We start from the raw sequence: 17,198 nt of genomic DNA, 5'->3' as shown, positions 1-17,198 counted from the left end.
GTAACAGAATCTTTTTCTAGATTATACAGAGACGTAGTCCTTCTATAAATGAAACCAGACAATGACTGGGCTTGAGGTGTGTGCTTTCATGCAGAGCTGAAAATAAGGATGATCAATAACATGTGCAGGTGATTGCGGAGTGAGTGCAGTTGAACAGAAGGAGGGCTGATGGAAAATGTAGTTCTGAAGTAAAGGTGCTGTTGACTGAAAATCGTGGCAAAACTGGCGACTGGGTTGGTGCCCTCCCAGAAGATGCAACCTTGCACCAAAGCCGGCCCAACTGGAGAATGGAAGGGGGAGGAAACCATGACAAGATGAGTCAGAGTAGAGCTGGCAGAGCAGGAAGACAAGGCGGAGCAGAAGAAATAACCCTCAGACAGACTGGCTTGAGACCATCTGGAGTGCCGGCTGGCTTGAGATCGACTGGAGTGCGGACTGGTTTGTTGGCGTCTGGAGTGCTGGCTGGCTTGAGATGTTTGAGATCATCTGAAATGCTGGCATCTGGAAGATGAGCGTCTGGAATGTCGGCTGACAGACTGGCTGATTTCTGCAGAGTTAATCAACCAAAAAGACAGACAATTGTAGGCCTGCCTCCATGGCCAAGACGAGAGAACATTGATCGGCCTCCGTAGTCATGATGAGGGGGCTTTGATAGGCCTTTGTGGCCATGACGAGGGGACGTAGATTGGTAACTTGGGATTGACTTTGGTCGCACAGACAGGAACTTTAAGAATGACCTCTTTGGCTGCATTCAGACAGATAGAAGACTCAGGAACGACCTCCTTGGTCGCATTCAGACAGACAGAAAACTCCTGATCACGCACTATAGTAGGTATTGGAATGTTGCCTACTTTGATGCACATCCATACATTTCCTCAAACTTCTTCTCAGACCCCTTTGTTCTTAGTATGTGAAGCATGCCATCAATTACCTTGTAGGATGTCGAGTAGTCCAAACTTTCCCCTTGCAGGGAATCTGATGCTAGAGTAGTGACTTGGAACACTGGCATGGTGATTTCCAGGCAGAATCAGACCAGACATCTTAGCTTTCCCTTAAGTCGGGTTAGGTGGATCAATTTCACTGATGTCATCAAAATACTCTGAAGGGCTTTCAGTGCTCTTTCTCTTCAAGCCCATTAGATATCCAAGAGTTTTCTGAGCTCTACAACATGCTGTTCAGGATGCAAAGATTGATACCATTTCACTAAGGCAGCATGGCACTTTGGAGAGCTAGTGAAAAAGTATGCAGCTCCTCCACAAGGTTGAAGAATGTTACAAAAGGTTCATACAGTACACTTTGCAGTGCACAGAGAGCCTTCCCATTGGCCGTGTGGTGTCTCACAGAGGCAAACGGCACACGACTAATTGAGAATTAATGCCACGGGCCAAATTTAGTTAAATACTGAAACAGAACATTAAAAAAAAAACATGTCTTGGAAAAGGGACATGAAGAGACCAAAAGTGCAGATGCTTAGATTTTACAAGATTTCCCAAATTCACAGTCAGGATTCTAGTTGTTTGTGAATGGACTCTGTTGGTGTGTGTTGTGCTGTCTTAGTCACATCGCTGCACTCCACCCATTATAGGGGCAGTTGTGGCTTAATGGTTATAAAGTCAGACTTGTAACTCACAGGTTAAATTCTCACCACTGGCAGGAAATGTAGGTGGTGGTCTTTCACATTTTGAAAAATCTGATAAGATTTTAATCTTTTAGAGTGGGCCAGTCTTAACGGCACAATATGTACATTTTTGCCGCAAGAGGTCACATTTTCAAAACAATAACAAAGGTGAAGCATGATGACTCTATGAAAGAGAGTGAAATGATGGGAGATGTTGTTTTCCATCCAGAGATGTATTGAATTCACAAATCATGTTCATGGAGATAATGAATTAATTGTCTATTACCTGTACATTTGATCACACTATTTTATGTCATCGTTATAAATTAGCTGCAAAGAACGTGAAATTTAATACTATATTAACCTGTTACTGATATGTGACTTTGTCAAATGATTTGCTGGGCTAATGCTGCACAGTTTTACATGTTTAAAACAACCATACTAGTTAAACCAAAACCCACAGTATTTGCAAGTATTGGCTCAATGTTTTTGGGCTACACATACTGTATTTAATTACACTGCCATAGAGTTTCATTCGCCAGACAAAGAATCCATTTGCCACATAATTCTATGTTCTAACAAGTACTGATAAAAAGCTAGTGCACATATGTTTTCACAGTTACTAGGCTTTTTATCATCAGGCTCACTATATGCATATTTTGCATATCATTCTTTAATTTCCCCATGTCTTTTTTTTTTTTTTTTTCTATTTAAACCATATTATTGCTATTATACCAACCTCCTCGATTTTAAATTACACTTGTGAGTAGGCTTTGTTAAAGATTAATTTACACTTAACACAGGGGAGACTAAAAATAATTTCAGTCTTGATTAATTGTGCAGCCTCATTTATTTTAATTTAACATTTAATTTCATGATTATTATTAATTAACCTTCATTTGGAAAGCCCTGATATAAAGTGTATGCAAGGAGCAAATGACTTCTCACTCCTGCCATAGAACATCTGTCCTAAGCATTCCACTTCTGCAATGAAATGTATTTTGCATTAGTGAAAACATTTACACCTGGATTTATCATTATTATTTTAATATAGCAAACAACACGATTCATTTTTATTCACATTACATATGACATGGTTGTTATTGTTGGAAACTCAGAGGCAAAGGCCAGGAGACTCTGTGTATCTTCAGCACTGCTCTTTATTAAGAAGAATGTGCTGTTGGTCACTGCTGTCACCAAGTCTAACTAGGGATCTGTACTCTGTAGTTTTACAAATGTACTTACACAGTGAAGAAATTAACAATGCAGATCATTATTTGAGACACAGATTGTTGACTTTTCTCACAGCAACTGCTGCCTCATCCATAACTCAACTAGTAATGGCATCACTAGTGCTAAATGAAAAAATGTCCATCAGTTTACCCATCACTCCGATGATTCTTCCACCAGGACTGTTGTGAACTTCTCCACCAGTGCTGGGTCCAGTGGAACTTAGCAGATGACCAAAACACAATTATCTAAATAAATATTAGATTCCTGAGGGTGGAAACCTCTAATGCGCATCTTATGCATATCAGCCTCACCAAAGAAAAACATCTGTTTGGCCCAGATTCACTAGCGATTTGAAAGCAGCTTTGATTTCACAGATGTGCATGATTTCTTGTGCCACTTTAAACTGCTGAGCCATTTAAAACTCTTTCTACAGAAAGAACAAGAATAGGGTCTTACATCCACATGACTTTTCATGTGTATCTGCAAGTATGACAACAAAGTAAATTTTTTATTACACAGATCACATTTAAATCGTCTTTCTCCAGTGTGAACGTGCAGATGATTCTTGAAATGGCTCCTTTTAGTAAATTTCTTGTCACACTCTGAATGCTGTGTTTTCTTTTTTGCATGAGTTTGCAAATGACATTTCAGTTCTCGATGATATGTGAAACTCTTCTTACATTTAAGACAGGTGTAAGGTTTCTCTCCGGTGTGAAGCCTCATGTGAACCTCGCGGTTTCCTTTGAGCGCAAAACGCTTTCCACACTGAGGGCAGGCGAAAGGCTTCTCTCCAGTGTGAACTCTTATGTGAACCTCAAGGTTTGTTTTGTTTTTGCAAGTCTTTCCACAGTAATGGCACATGAGGCGCTTCTCTCCCAAATGAATCTGTACATGATTCTTGAGATGCTTCCTGTCGGCGAAATCCTTTCCACACTGATGACATATAAAATGGTGCTCTCTTGAGTGAATCCTCATGTGGTGATTAAGAGTTACTGTAAATCTGAAACTCTTTCCACACTGACCGCACACGAACGGCTTTTCTCCGGTGTGAATTCTCATGTGGGCATTAAGGGTTCCTTTATGCTTAAAACTAGTTTCACACTGAGGGCAAGTGAAAGGCCTCTCTCCAGTGTGAACTCTCATGTGGCTTTTAAGACTTGCGTTTCGAATGAAACCTTTTCCGCACTCCTGGCAGGTGAAAGGGTTTTCTCCAGTGTGAATTCTCATATGGACTTTAAGGCTTCCTTTCTGAGTGAAGCTTTTTCCACACTGTTGGCAAAAGAATGGGCTTTCTCTTGTGTGAATTCTCATGTGGACTGTCAGGTTTCCTTTTCTGTTGAAACTTTTTCCACACTGCTGGCAGGAATAAGGGTTCTCTCCAGTGTGAACTCTCATATGGACTTTAAGACTTACTTTTTGGGTGAAACTCTTTCCGCACTGCTGGCACGTGTAAGGTTTCTCTCCAGTGTGAACTCTCATGTGGACTCTAAGGTTTCTACTTTGATTAAAAATCTTTCCACACTGTTGGCAAGTGAAAATACCTTTAGTTGCTGTCTTTTTAGCTTTTTTGCTTGACAAAGTCTTTTCAGTCTCAAAGCGACTAAAAGCTATTTCTTCAGCCATGAAATTGTGTTTCTCATCTTTATCTTCCTTTCCATTCAGTTCTTGACTCTCCTCTTTCAGCGCCATCAGGTCTAAAATGAAAACAACAACAAATAATCTGGTTAATGGCAGAAAGCAACAGACATCTAAACAATTAGAGATGTAAAGCTTCAAAAGCAACAACAATATGCTAGTAGATCCTATTCACAATAAGCTACTCTCAGAACCTCTTCTCCATATTGTTAACTCTTAGGGAGTCTCTACTTATGAGCTGATGATCTGAATCAGGTGTGTTTGATTACAGGAAAAGTCCACTTTCAGAACAAAAATGTACAGATAATGTACTCACCCCCTTGTCATCCAAGATGTTCATGTCTTTCTTTCTTCAGTCGCAAAGAAATCATGTTCTTTAAGGAAAACATTTCTGCATTTTTCTCCATATAATGGACTGATATGGTGCCCCGTGTTTGAACTTCCAAAATGCAGTTTAAATGCGGCTTTAAACGATCCCAAATGTGGTTGTAAAAGATCCCAGCTGAGGAAGAAGGGTCTTATCTAGTGGAACGATCGGTTATTTTCATAAAAATAATACAATTTATATACTTTTTACTCTCAAATGCTCGTCTTGCCGTTCTCTCCCTGAACTCTGTGTATTCTGACTCAAGACAGTTAGGGTATGTCGAAAAACTCCAATTGTATTTTCTCCCTCAACTTCAAAAATCATTTCAAAATCATCCTACATCACTGCAGAAGTACCGACACAGTCTTTACAAAGTAAATATGCAATGAAGATCAAACACCCGTAAAAAAAAAAAAAAAAAGGTAAAACAGTGATATATGATGATTTTGAAGTTGAGGGAGAACATGAGATGGGAGTTTTTCGACATACACTAACTGTACTGAACCGGACCAGACAGAGTAAAAAGTAAATAAATTGTATTTTTTTTATGAAAATAACCAATCGTTTCACTAGATAAGACCCTTCTTCCTCGGCTGGGATCATTTGAAGCTGCATTTAAACTGCATTTTGGAAGTTCAAACTCGGGGCACCATATCAGTCCACTATATGGAGAAAAATGCTGAAATGTTTTCCTCAAAAAATAAAATTTCTTTATGACTGAAGAAAGAAAGACATCTTGGATGACAAGGGGGTGAGTACATTATCTGTAAATTTTTGTTCTTGAAGTGGAACCACTGCTATAAACCAATCTAAGATTTGCCATTTGAGTCTGTGCTTATCAAAGCTTATTTTTTTGAGAACCTAGACCATGACATTCTCTGGGCCACAGTCATTTTTGTTTGCTCACCAAAGCCCTTGAATTGAAGAAACAATATAGACAGCATGCTGCAATTCTGCCAAACTGTCAACGGCTGAAATGTTATTTCATTAGTCATCTACTGTTTTTGACATATTTCATTAGACACCCACTGTTTGTTCTAATGATTCTTTACTGCTATTTACAGCATTATAGATATGTTAAAATAATAATATTTTGTATATTTTGTGATTCTCTGAATATCATCATCTTCCATGCATATTACACAAAAAGGGAAGAACTATAAAAAAACAGCATTCATTGCATTTCTTTATAAGACAAAGCATTTACAGATGAGACTCACTAAAACTCAAATATATCTACTTAGGGCACACGGGTGTTTTAATCAGTTTATCTGGGAACAAAGTTGCATTTACAAGACACAGTTTTGATACAGCAAGAACTTTTGTTAATGAGAGAGAAAAAAAAATAACACTTGTAGCCAACGAACAGAGTTTAAGGGTTGCTTAATGTAAAATAAACGTTTTGTTAGATACCGTTTCATAATTACGTGACAGAAATGAACTTACTTTTTTTTAGTTTTTAATTCATAAAATGTAAGGTAACAAATGTTTAAATTGGAAGTAGGAACTTCTCAGCTATACTTAAAGGTAGTATTAGTGTTTTACATGAGATTGGCTGGTCATGTGATCTCAACATGTCTGTCCACATAAGGAGACCCCTCCACATAAAATAAAACCATTTCAATGTTTGCCCACTTTTGTGACATTGTCAGGTCATTTAAAAAAATAAAAATAAAAAAAGATCAAATGATTGAGTTCAGCTTTAAAAATGGAAAACAAACCTGTTTGTGTGTCAGTATCTTCATGTTTTACTCTAAATGCTTCATCAATCTTGACGTCTTCACTCTCCTCTTTAATACACGCCATCTTTATAATGGTCAGGTGGATCTCAGGGGCTCTTCTGTGCCTTTGGGTGCTGTATCATGTTTGGGATGAGAATCACTAACAGAAAAAAGAGAAAAAAAAAAAAAAAACTTTCATGAAAACATTTGCAGATTTGTTTGTAATAGTTGTCATTACATGTTTGTGTTCCCACTGCATTTACAGTTTTGAAGAGCTGGTGTCATTTGCGGTGATTCGAGTCACTGAATCATCTTGTAAATTAACTTGTTCAGTTCACTCCGAGTTTCTCTCATCCCTGTTTGCAAAAGACTTTTTTCGTTTACGATAATTTGAGTTACGACATAAGGGTAGAAACGAGACGCACTTTTTGTTACTCTTGCGAATGCGCTTTACTCATAAACATAATGTTCATCATGTTAGTTATGTTAAGCGTTACAGTGTTATATTCAATAATAAATAATAATTCGTTTAACAGTTCTTGTACAAACTGTAAACTGATCTAAACAGGTTGCACTGATTTAAACACTGTTTAATAGTTAAAACACATAAAACACATAAAACACAAACCTTTCTTCAGCCGAATCACAACAGGAACGCGGCGCAGACTTACGGCATCATATCGCCAGACCAAAATAAAAGTATTCTTCTTCTCCTTTTATTTCACTGGCGAACTGTCATGAGCACATGCCGCCACCTGCTGTTAAAAGTCCTGTTTACGCACAAAAATCACGAAAGTATACAGAAATGTACATACATAAATCGACATAAATTAAATAATGTCAGAGATTTAAATTCTTGATCAAATGCATATTTAAACATGTTCTGTTCAATGATGTGCTGACAATAACTACAGATGAAATGCGTGTTCAACATCTAATATGTTAAATTACTTCTAAAATAGAGGTAAGGTTTGGGTGCATAAACATTTATATATTGAGTTAGGGATATAAGACAAGTCCACTTGATTTAACAGTATGCGTCGTTTTTTGCTAAAACAGTAATAATGACATATTGTGTGTATTTAACAAACCAGTGATATTATATAAATCATGTGGAAACCAATATATGGGTCATTCCGTGTCAACTCAACCAGAGGTCCCCAGCTCAAATTTTTAATTTTGCTTTTTTTTTTTTTTTTTTTTTTTTTTTTTTTTTTGGAAAAAAAGATGTACATGTATAATGATGAAAGTCAAAATATTAAATGTCATGGATGAATATTTACTGATTAAACCACTATTTTGTAGAGGGAGGTCAAAATGGAAATTTTCACCTTAGATTCAGAGTCAAGTTACAGGGGGGTAAAAATGACTTCAGAAAGATAATCTTATTTTTACTCAGAGATTAATAGTCCAATTAGTAAAATCTGTTGACTTTGGCAATCTTTGTTGCATTATGTGTCAATGGTGAATATGTCAATTCAAAAATGGGGAAACAGCACTTTTTTTTAGGTTTTTCTTCAAAGTTTGCATGTCTGTAACTCAAGAAATGTTAAAGATCTCGTTATGCCCTTTTAGATATTGGGTCTTAACAAACTTTCCTTTTAGCATCTTTATTTGTAATGCTCTATGAAATTCTGCTCCAGAGATGGCTCCAGGAGGAAATCATTAAAATATACACATTTTCAGGGATCAAAAACCAAATGTGGGTTAGTTTGAAAACATATGATACTTATTTTCTTTTAAAGAGGAATGTCTGAAGAACAAACAATGTTAAAACTAGAGATGTATCTCATTTCTTTCTGTCAAGACAACTGCATTGAACATACCTGCCTGAGTGCCATAAATATTCTTTTTCCAGAATACGTGTGCCTATAACTAAAGAAGTATTGATGATATTGCAATATGACTTTGGATTCTAGTTGTTAATAAACTTTTCTTTTCTTTTAAAATCTTAATTTCCAAGGGCCTACATCATTCAGGCCCTGAGATATGGGGATCTCAATGAGGCTCCATGTCCAGATTGCTGAATGTTACCCATTTTCAGTGGTCGGAAACCAAAAGTTGGTCACTCTGTATACAGCTGATACTTATTTTATTTAAAGAGCAATATCTAGACAGTACCTGTCTTTGGAAGACGGATGGGCTGATGGATAACCCGTACGGCATGACCCGGTACTCATAGTGGCCAGTAGGTGTAACAAATGCCGTCTTCCATTCGTCTCCCGCACGGATACGAACGAGGTTGTAAGCACTCCGCAGGTCCAGCTTCGTGAAGACTTGGGCTCCACGAAGCTCCTCGAGGGCGGCTGGGACCAGGGGTAACGGGTATGGTTTCTGAATGATCTGGGAGTTGAGCTGACGGTGCGGGGACGTAGACCTCCATCCTTTTTGCCGATGAAGAAGCTGGAAGCGGCCGGCGAGGTGGATGGTTGAATAAATCCTTGACTCAGAGCCTCCGCGATGTAATCCTCCATCGCCTGGCGCTCTGGGATGGACAGAGGGTAGACTCGCCCCTTGGGGAGCTGGGCCCCAGGTAACAACTCGATGGCACAATCCCATGGCCGATATGGAGGTAGAAGGGTGGCTGCTTGTTTGCTGAATACATCCTGGAACGCCAAGTACTCAGCTGGGATTTCCGGGGTGAAAGAAGGTTCTGGACTCTCCGCTTGAGTAGGAGAGACGTAGACTGGAACGGGAGATGAGTGAGGTAGGTTGATGAGGCAGTTAGTTTGGCAGTGTTCACTCCAGTGAATGATGTCACACGGACCCCAGCTGAGTTCGGGATGATGTTGTTGAAGCCACGGGCGTCCCAGAATGATACTGACGGTGGAATCCTCCAGTACCAGAAACTTTATTTTTTTCCGAGTGAAACAGTCCTACTTGAAGTGTGATGAAGGGTGACGAATGGCGAATTTTCCCATGCCCCAGTGGTTTTCCTTGAATGGTCCTTACTGCCAGCACTTGTTAATGTCGATGACGGGGAAGTTGGAGTTGGTTTAAGCAGTCTTGGAAGATAAAGTTGCTGGACGATCCTGAGTCTACGAGAGCGGAAACACAAATAGACATTTTAGAAGTATGCAAAATAACTGGTAGGAGAGTCAGGGAGGCCGTTTCAACCTCTGTAGAGAGGGTACTCACCACGGGGCGTGGGGGTCTGACGGGACAGCTGCGTAGAAGGTGTCCGAGTTGACCACAGTAGATGCATAGACCATTCGTGAGGCATCGATTTCGTTCGGTGCGGGAGAGACGGGTTGAGTCGATTTACATGGGTTCTGGTACTGGGGAACAAGCAGTCACCGAGGCAAGCTGAGGAGCGGTTGTAGAGGTGATGACTGAGGGCTGGCAGGCGGCTAGTCGCTGGGAGACTCGAGTAGTTCTTTGCAGGAAAGATTCTAGTCCAATACTGTCGTCGTATAACGCCGTCGCAGTGCGAATATCCGGGTTCAATCCTTGCCTGTAGGCTCCCAGCAGCGCTGTCTCGTTCCAGCCACTACCCGCCGCCAGCGTACGGAAATGGAGAGTGTAATCATTCACGGAAGAAGTACCTTGTTGAAGAGTAGTGAGTGTATCGGTGGTCGTGCTAAACACCTCGGAGAAATGATCCGTGAACTGTTCATACGAGTGAATAATGGGATTTTCAGAGTTCCAAATAGCCTTTGCCCATTGTAGGGCCTTACCCGTGAGTAGGGATATGAGGAAGGCGACCTTTGCATTCTCAGAGCGAAACATTTGTGGTTGCATCTGGATGAACAGGTTGACTTGAAGAAGGAAACCACTACACTCAGCCGCCTCGCCCGAAAACGTAGCGGGCATGGCCATGAGAGATCCTGAGACAGATGGCGGTGTGGGTGAAGGTTGAAATGCCGCCTTCAAGGCATTCACCAACTCGGTGAGAGGATTCGTTGCAACGGGAGTTTCGGTGCTCATTCTTGTCATTGTTTGTTGAGGTCTGGTCTTCTGTCACAAACACACACACACTGAGATGGAGGAGACGAGAGGTGAGTGACAATCCAATCCAATATTTTATTAAAAGGATGAAACGATGACAAGCAGGGTAAACAGCAGAAATATGAGTTCTTAACTGAATGGTTTTGTAGAGTTGAGATGAGACAAAGTCCGAGGATTGAGCCACGCCGATCTCCAAAAGCACAAGGTAGTAGTCCACGTGGAAACAGCATCGAAACCAGGAAGAAGCATGTGAACGGTAGACCAGACAATGAGTGAATGCGTGAGTGTCTCTTATATAGGGCGTGGCTCAATGAGGTCCAGGTGCAACGTGTTAGAATTCAGGTGATGATGAACGAATGGGCGGTGCTACTGGAGGTGTGGCAGATGGAGGTGACTGTGGTGAATGCCTGACAGGTATGTTCAATGCAGTCTTGACAGATAGTTTCAACATTATTTGTTCTTTAGACATTCCTCTTTAAAAGAAAAGAAGTATCATATTTTTTCAGACTGACCCACATTTGGTTTTTTACCACTGGAAATGGGTAAATTTGAGCAATTTACTCCTGAAACCATATTGAAATCCCATTATTTCTGGAACCAAACTAATCAGGGCCTTAAAAATGAAGATGTCAAAAGGAAAGTTTGTTAAGACCCAATATCTAATAGGGCATTAAAATATCTTTAAAACTTCTTGAGTTACAACTTCTACAGTCATGCAAACTTTATAGAAAAACTTGAAAAGTGCTGTTTCCACATTTTGAATGGTCACCATTGGAACATATGCAACAAAGATTGTTAAAGTCAACAGATTTTACTAATAGAACTAACAATCTCTGTGTAAAAATAAGATAATGATGCTGCCATCTTTCTGAAGTCATTTTTACCCCGCTGTAACTTGACTCTGAATCTAAGATGAAAATTGCCATTTTGACCTTCCTGTACAGAATAGTAGATTACTCAGTAAATATTCATCCATGACATTTAATACTTTGGCTTTCATCACTATACATGTCTATCTTTCTTTAGTTTCTGAAATTAGGTTGATTTGACACGGAATGACCCATATATAACTTCAAATACTGCAAACACAATTTACTTTCCATTTCACCGTCCTGTAGATTCAAAAGTCAGCTAATGCAGTAATTCCTCCTCACAAACACAAGCATCATCCTCACTTTAACTCAGCTGGTATTTCCTACACCATCCTGTAGGCCTTTCTATCACACTCTGCTCTTAAAATCTTCATATATACAAATTCTAGTAATAACACAAATAGTTTTGTTTACATCCCAAAAAGTTACTGCAGATGAAGTATTTTCAAGAGCAGTATGAATAGTAGCTGAAATATAGCTAGTAATACATAATGTCCAACTTAGTAGAGAGATGATTAATCAGAATTTCCTCCCAATCTAAAATCAACACTTTGGAAAATTAATTTAGGGTAGTAAGCAGACTGAGTATGAGCTGAGTTTAAGTTTTTCTTTTAAGTTTTTTTTTCTTTCTTTCAAGTTCTTTTTGGTTCTCTTTCATTCAGTGTCCAACTTTACCACAGTAATGACAACAGCCCTCACTCTAAGACTTCTTTGTTTTTCATTCTTGAACTGTGTAGAGCTGTAGCTGAATAGCCTACTACGCTACTGTATTTTAATGCAGGTCATTGTGGTGGTACTTGGAGAGAGGTGGTATAAAATGTTTGAGAACCACTGCCTTAAATGATGCCACTGATAATATTTATATTTATATACAGTGTTGGGGAGTAACTAGTTACATGTAATGGAATTACGTAATAAAATTATTATAAAATTACGTAAAATAAATGTAACTGTAATTAGTTACAATTACTGAGAAAAAATATGTAATTAAATTACAGTTACCTTTGAAAATGTTAATGATTACAAAGGGGGGTTACATCTGATTATTATTATTATTATTTTTCACACACACCCCCCCACATACAGATTTAATTGACTTTTTCATAAATTGCATTGACTGCTCTAAAATGAGACACCAGTGTTTCAAGAGTTTAGGACACATGCTTATTTAGTAACTGTTTTATTTCCTGTTTGGGTTTGTGCATATACCTTTGTTTTTTAAGAATAATTGTTTTTTTTCCCAAGGCATTGTTATATGCCGGTGTTTCCTGTAATAAGCAAACGATTGATTTAAAAACCAGTATCATAGCTATTAAACTATTTCTGTATCTGTATTTAACCTCAGATTGATCTCTAAGTAAATAAGAGATGTTAAGTCTGAATTTGTGTTGTCTGTGATTTAAATTAAATTATTGCGTGGCTCTGTGCAGTGCTAGATTCTGATTGGTCAGTCGTGACATTCCAAGGTATGTTATTCCCCAATAACAACTGGTAAAAGCTAATTCAGGCAACTTAAGTTAGCTTTTTTTTGGTGGAAGCTTTGCCTTTGGTTAGCTAACAAAATATTAAATCTCAATTCAATATTATGTGTACAATTTCTTAATTCTGTCATCCTGGTATCGTGGACTCGCTCTCTTTTTCATACAAATGCAACTGCTGCCATTTTGTTGTGTACACTGCAATGGATTATAAAATAACTGTAAGTATTAGTACTTAACTATTTATGTTGTGTAATAAAAGTGGTATGACTGCACTGTATCCCTTCTGTAATGTCTGTCTAGTTTAAACTTGCCAATTGCTAGAAACTGATTTCTTCATGGAATCTTTGCGTTCAGATATTTAAACTGATCAGTGTTTCGTATCCAATTATTTACTTTTGTGGAAAGCTGATCTGCCATTCACAGTGTCACGGGGTGAAGAACCACACGACAGAGAGAGCTGAGTGAAAAACCCCCCGGAGGGTGGATTTTATTATAATACTTCGTGGAAACAGGTGCAGAAAGAAGACGTGGGGTGCTGGCGTGGCTGGTGCTCTGTCTCGGTCCTCGTGCTCGAAAGTGGGTGTCCGTGTCGTGCTCCTTAAGTGGGCTGTCGGTCACTCGCTGCTTTCTGGCAAAGAGAGAAAATGAGTTAGTAGCGTCCAGCATGTGTGAGATCCAAGTCTGACTCGGTAGCGTGTTTCAGCGTCTTTTGTAGGCAGGTCTTGATTGGAAAGCAGCCGTGACCGATCAGCCGGTGATGGTGGCGTGCAGCTGACGATCGTTGGTTACCAGGGCGGCGCTGATGAGCCCGGAGATACTCGTCACAACAGGTACGTGGCTCACCACATACACTTAGATGTAGATGCAGAAGAGTGTCTGTCAAGGCCCTCTTAGAGAAAGGACAGCAATGATCCAATAACACATCTCCACAGGTTGTTCCCCTGAGAAGAACTTTTTTTTACGAAAATGTGCCACTTCAGGTTGTATAACCAACTCATGAGGGGGCTCTAGCCTGAGTGATAGTGTTCACCACTGTAGGAGAAAGACCAGTAATCCTGGCCTAATCCAAAAATCGAGATTTCAGAGGCCCGGAGTGTGGGTGACAGTTTGTGCTGACAATTTTTGGGCAAACAAATGCCTACACAGGCAGGAACTGAACAGGTCCCTAAGGCTGCACATGTACTGCATGAAGCACCTCAACCCACTCTGAAAGCATTCATAGTTAGAATGGTGTCTTTGGACACTGATCTAGAAGCACACCTGCCTGTTGAAACAGAGGTCCTTCCACTGGAATGGGGCAGCAGCTCGTGTGAGCCACAGAGCCATGCTCATCTTGGAGCTCAGTAATACAGGCAATGCTGAAGTGGTTTTATAACCATCTTTCTAACAGAAGAGGAACTGCTATTCCTTGATTGGGACCCCCAAGAAACACTGTGGGAGCACAGACCTCCCAGAGGTGTTCTGTCCTGGTAAACAAGCCCATTTTTATCCCAAATATCCCAAAAGTGATGATCTACACTGGGGAGAACTTACTCTTTTCCCAGCTAACCTGTCCAAGGTGGGCTGGGTGATGTGGGTAACATGTCCCGGTGTAGACCCACCAAGTCTCAAGAGTGCATTAAGAAGCCAGTCAGTGAGACATTTAAGGGTATGCGACTTTCATGAAAGATGTGAGGAGACAGAGACAGACCCAACCTTCAGGCCTATTGCTACAAACTAATCCCGGTTCCTGGCACATTACCATGTGTTTCAAGGTAAGGATCCTGAACAGGAGCTTAAAGTGTCCTGATTCGGTATACTCAATCCAAGATTGGTCTAAGCCCCCCACCCTTCTTGGGTACAACAAAGTAAGAGCTGAATCCTTCTTTATCTTAGCTAGGGGGACAGGCTCTGTTGCATTCTTCACCTGAAGGGTAGCGATTTCCATTTTCCACGAAGACACTCTCCCCTCAATCTTGGATAACAGAATACCACTGAATTTTAGCAGGTACCTAGTAAACTGAATCACATAGCTGAGACGAATGGCCCTAAGGAGCCAATGGGAAGGTCTGAGAAATCCAGAAAACTTACAAATGGTCTCTGTGGGATTAAATTTAATGTACATGAGACAGGGTTCCTGCAGCGTTGTGGAGCCCCAAATGAGAAACCAAACTCGCATTAAGACAACCTCTAATACTCATTTGGTAACTCTACCAGAGAACATGTGGTATGGTAGAAATGAGAAGTCTGCACATCAGCGCACATCACCAAGACCTCATAAAAAAGGACCAGGATGGGAAGCCGTTGGGGTGACTCATGGACTTTAAAAAGAACAAGAGCCGTGAGCGCAGCACGCCTATGGCTATGTTCTCACAAAAAGGACATAAACCATCAACAAGGGCTGCTTCAGCATGGGCACAGCTCAACAGTGAATGCAGCGATCATTCCAGCCTAACGGAGAGATTTATAAACTGCAACCAGAAGAAAACAGATAGAAAGGCGTATTATAAACACACACAAATCCACCTATGAAGCTCTTTTTGAGAAACTGCTGTTTTAAGAGGAAATTTGCTCTCAAAGGTCATCGCTGAAGCACCCAGGGGTACTCTCACTACATTTATCTGAAGAAACCACTGCTTGTGCCATAGATCCAGTAATGAGGAGATTGCAAGTTGAATGAAGTGCTGTCTCTGAAGGGTGCTGCATTGGCTACAAAGAACAGAACAAGTGAAATTTGGCTCCCAAGTATGACCCCCTAATGTCAGAGCCGGTTTAAATTTAGAAGAGGTTATATAGTGTCTGTGCAAAATTTCATGTACAAAGTTTCTATAATCTATTAGAACACAATAAATATATAGTGTGGAAAATATTTTCAACACAATGTACTCTATACTATGACTATTTCAAGTGATAACTGATCTATACAAATAAGACATATACCTCATATACTGTAGAAAGCAAAGAAAACATTTATCAACTGCAACCCCTCTGTGTTTAATATTTATAAATCTCTTTTAAAAATATAACTGAGAATGTGAATAATCAAAAACATAATTCTGTATTTATCTGCAAACTGTATAAACTGTATAAAGAGAGTGAGTCATCAGTTCTCTTTATGTTGTCGCCCAGTGGACAAATCCAGAACTGCCTGGAAAGTTCATGAACTTGCTGGTGCTGATGAACACGCAGTATAAAGCAGAACTGGAGTCAAATCTAAAAGCCTTACGACGCCACCAGAGAGACAACGCCACTGAGGAGCAAAACAAGAGCACAAAAGACACTGAAAATGTTGAGCCTGATTGGATTCCAGCCTTCCCTCAGCTCATTCATGGGAACTGACTGACTGGTGCGCAGTCTCTGGCCGGAGATCACACTTCTTTACAGACACGCAGAGGTACTGCAGGAGCTGAAGAGCAGCCTGGAGAAACTTTAGCACAAGATCTTGGAGGAGATCCAGCAGGAGATCTACCCGGTCGCCTGCAAAATGGAGAAAGAGAAGAGCGGCTTTGCTTTGACGCTGGACACTAAAGACTTTTCCCCAGAAGAGCTGTCAGTCAGACAGGTGGGCAGGAAGCTGCATGTCAGCGGAAAGAGCGAGAAGAAGCTGGAGGACAGGAAAGGCTCGTACTCTTACAGAATCCGAGAGTTCAGACGGGTGTTTGATCTGCCTCAAGGAGTGAATCCTGAGGCGGTGACCTGCTCCATGGCTGATGGAAAGCTCTACATACAGGCACCAGTAAATCAGCCATCTGAAGCAGCTGAGAGGATGCTGCCCATTGACTGTCAAACTGTGAAGACAACGCAGCCAGAGACAGACGAGACACAACACCACACCAGCACAGCACAGAAGACACTCAACAATCCTGAAAACACTGAGGACAGAAGACAACCCTCTGCTGGACAATCTTAAACAATCATGTTTTAGTTTTATATAGATCTGGTGTCCTTGGTTATTCTTTTGTAATCAATGTAATATACATAAAAAAATACTTTAATGCTGTCTTTCTGTTAAACTGAAATAATAAAAAAAGCATAAAATGGCATTTGTTGTACTTCTCTTCATGATAAAGAAATGATAAAGTTCATGCCTGTATGAGGGTTAATAAACAGTGATTTAATAATAATAATAATAATAAAAACAAATGAATGAAATATTTTCACCTTAACATTTTCTTGTAAAGACGTCACAATGATAAAAGAAAAATGTGAAAATAGTGATAATCAGTGGTAATATATAAAATATAGTGTCAATATAAAATATATACAGTCATGTGAAAAAGTTAGGACACTCTGTTGAATTCAATGGTTTTACGTATCAGGACATCATTAAAAAAAAAAAAAAAA

At 39.8% G+C, this 17,198-nt stretch overlaps 1 protein-coding gene and 1 pseudogene across 2 annotated transcripts; one reads left to right on the top strand and one right to left on the bottom strand.

The window, feature by feature from the left end:
- Positions 1-2,648: 2,648 nt before the first annotated feature.
- On the bottom strand, positions 2,649-7,259 carry LOC127175234 (gastrula zinc finger protein XlCGF26.1-like). 2 transcript variants are annotated; one of them, XM_051126180.1, is made up of 3 exons: positions 7,203-7,259; positions 6,575-6,734; positions 2,649-4,545 (listed from the first exon to the last, which is right to left on the bottom strand). In XM_051126180.1, exons 2-3 carry the CDS (start codon positions 6,657-6,659, stop codon positions 3,194-3,196), a joined length of 1,437 nt encoding a protein of 478 aa, XP_050982137.1. In that variant the 5' UTR covers positions 6,660-6,734; positions 7,203-7,259; the 3' UTR covers positions 2,649-3,193. The 2 variants fall into 2 exon arrangements, with proteins under 2 accessions (XP_050982137.1, XP_050982136.1); XM_051126179.1 differs by lacking the exon at positions 7,203-7,259 and adding an exon at positions 6,838-6,943.
- An 8,829-nt stretch (positions 7,260-16,088) lies between these two features.
- On the top strand, positions 16,089-16,795 carry LOC127175240 (heat shock protein 30-like; annotated as a pseudogene).
- Positions 16,796-17,198: the final 403 nt, after the last annotated feature.

This window comes from Labeo rohita, chromosome 13, assembly GCF_022985175.1.
Source record: "Labeo rohita strain BAU-BD-2019 chromosome 13, IGBB_LRoh.1.0, whole genome shotgun sequence".
NCBI classification, from domain to species: domain Eukaryota; kingdom Metazoa; phylum Chordata; class Actinopteri; order Cypriniformes; family Cyprinidae; genus Labeo; species Labeo rohita.
This window is presented reverse-complemented; position numbering and strand designations above follow the sequence as displayed.

Bases quoted from the DNA above. Each gene is read 5' to 3' on its own strand.
- LOC127175234 (XM_051126180.1), bottom strand. From the start codon at position 6,659: ATGGCGTGTATTAAAGAGGAGAGTGAAGACGTCAAGATTGATGAAGCA. The intron at 4,546-6,574 runs GTTTGTTTTCCA...TTTTCATTTTAG, and splicing joins AGATACTGACACACAAACAG to ACCTGATGGCGCTGAAAGAG.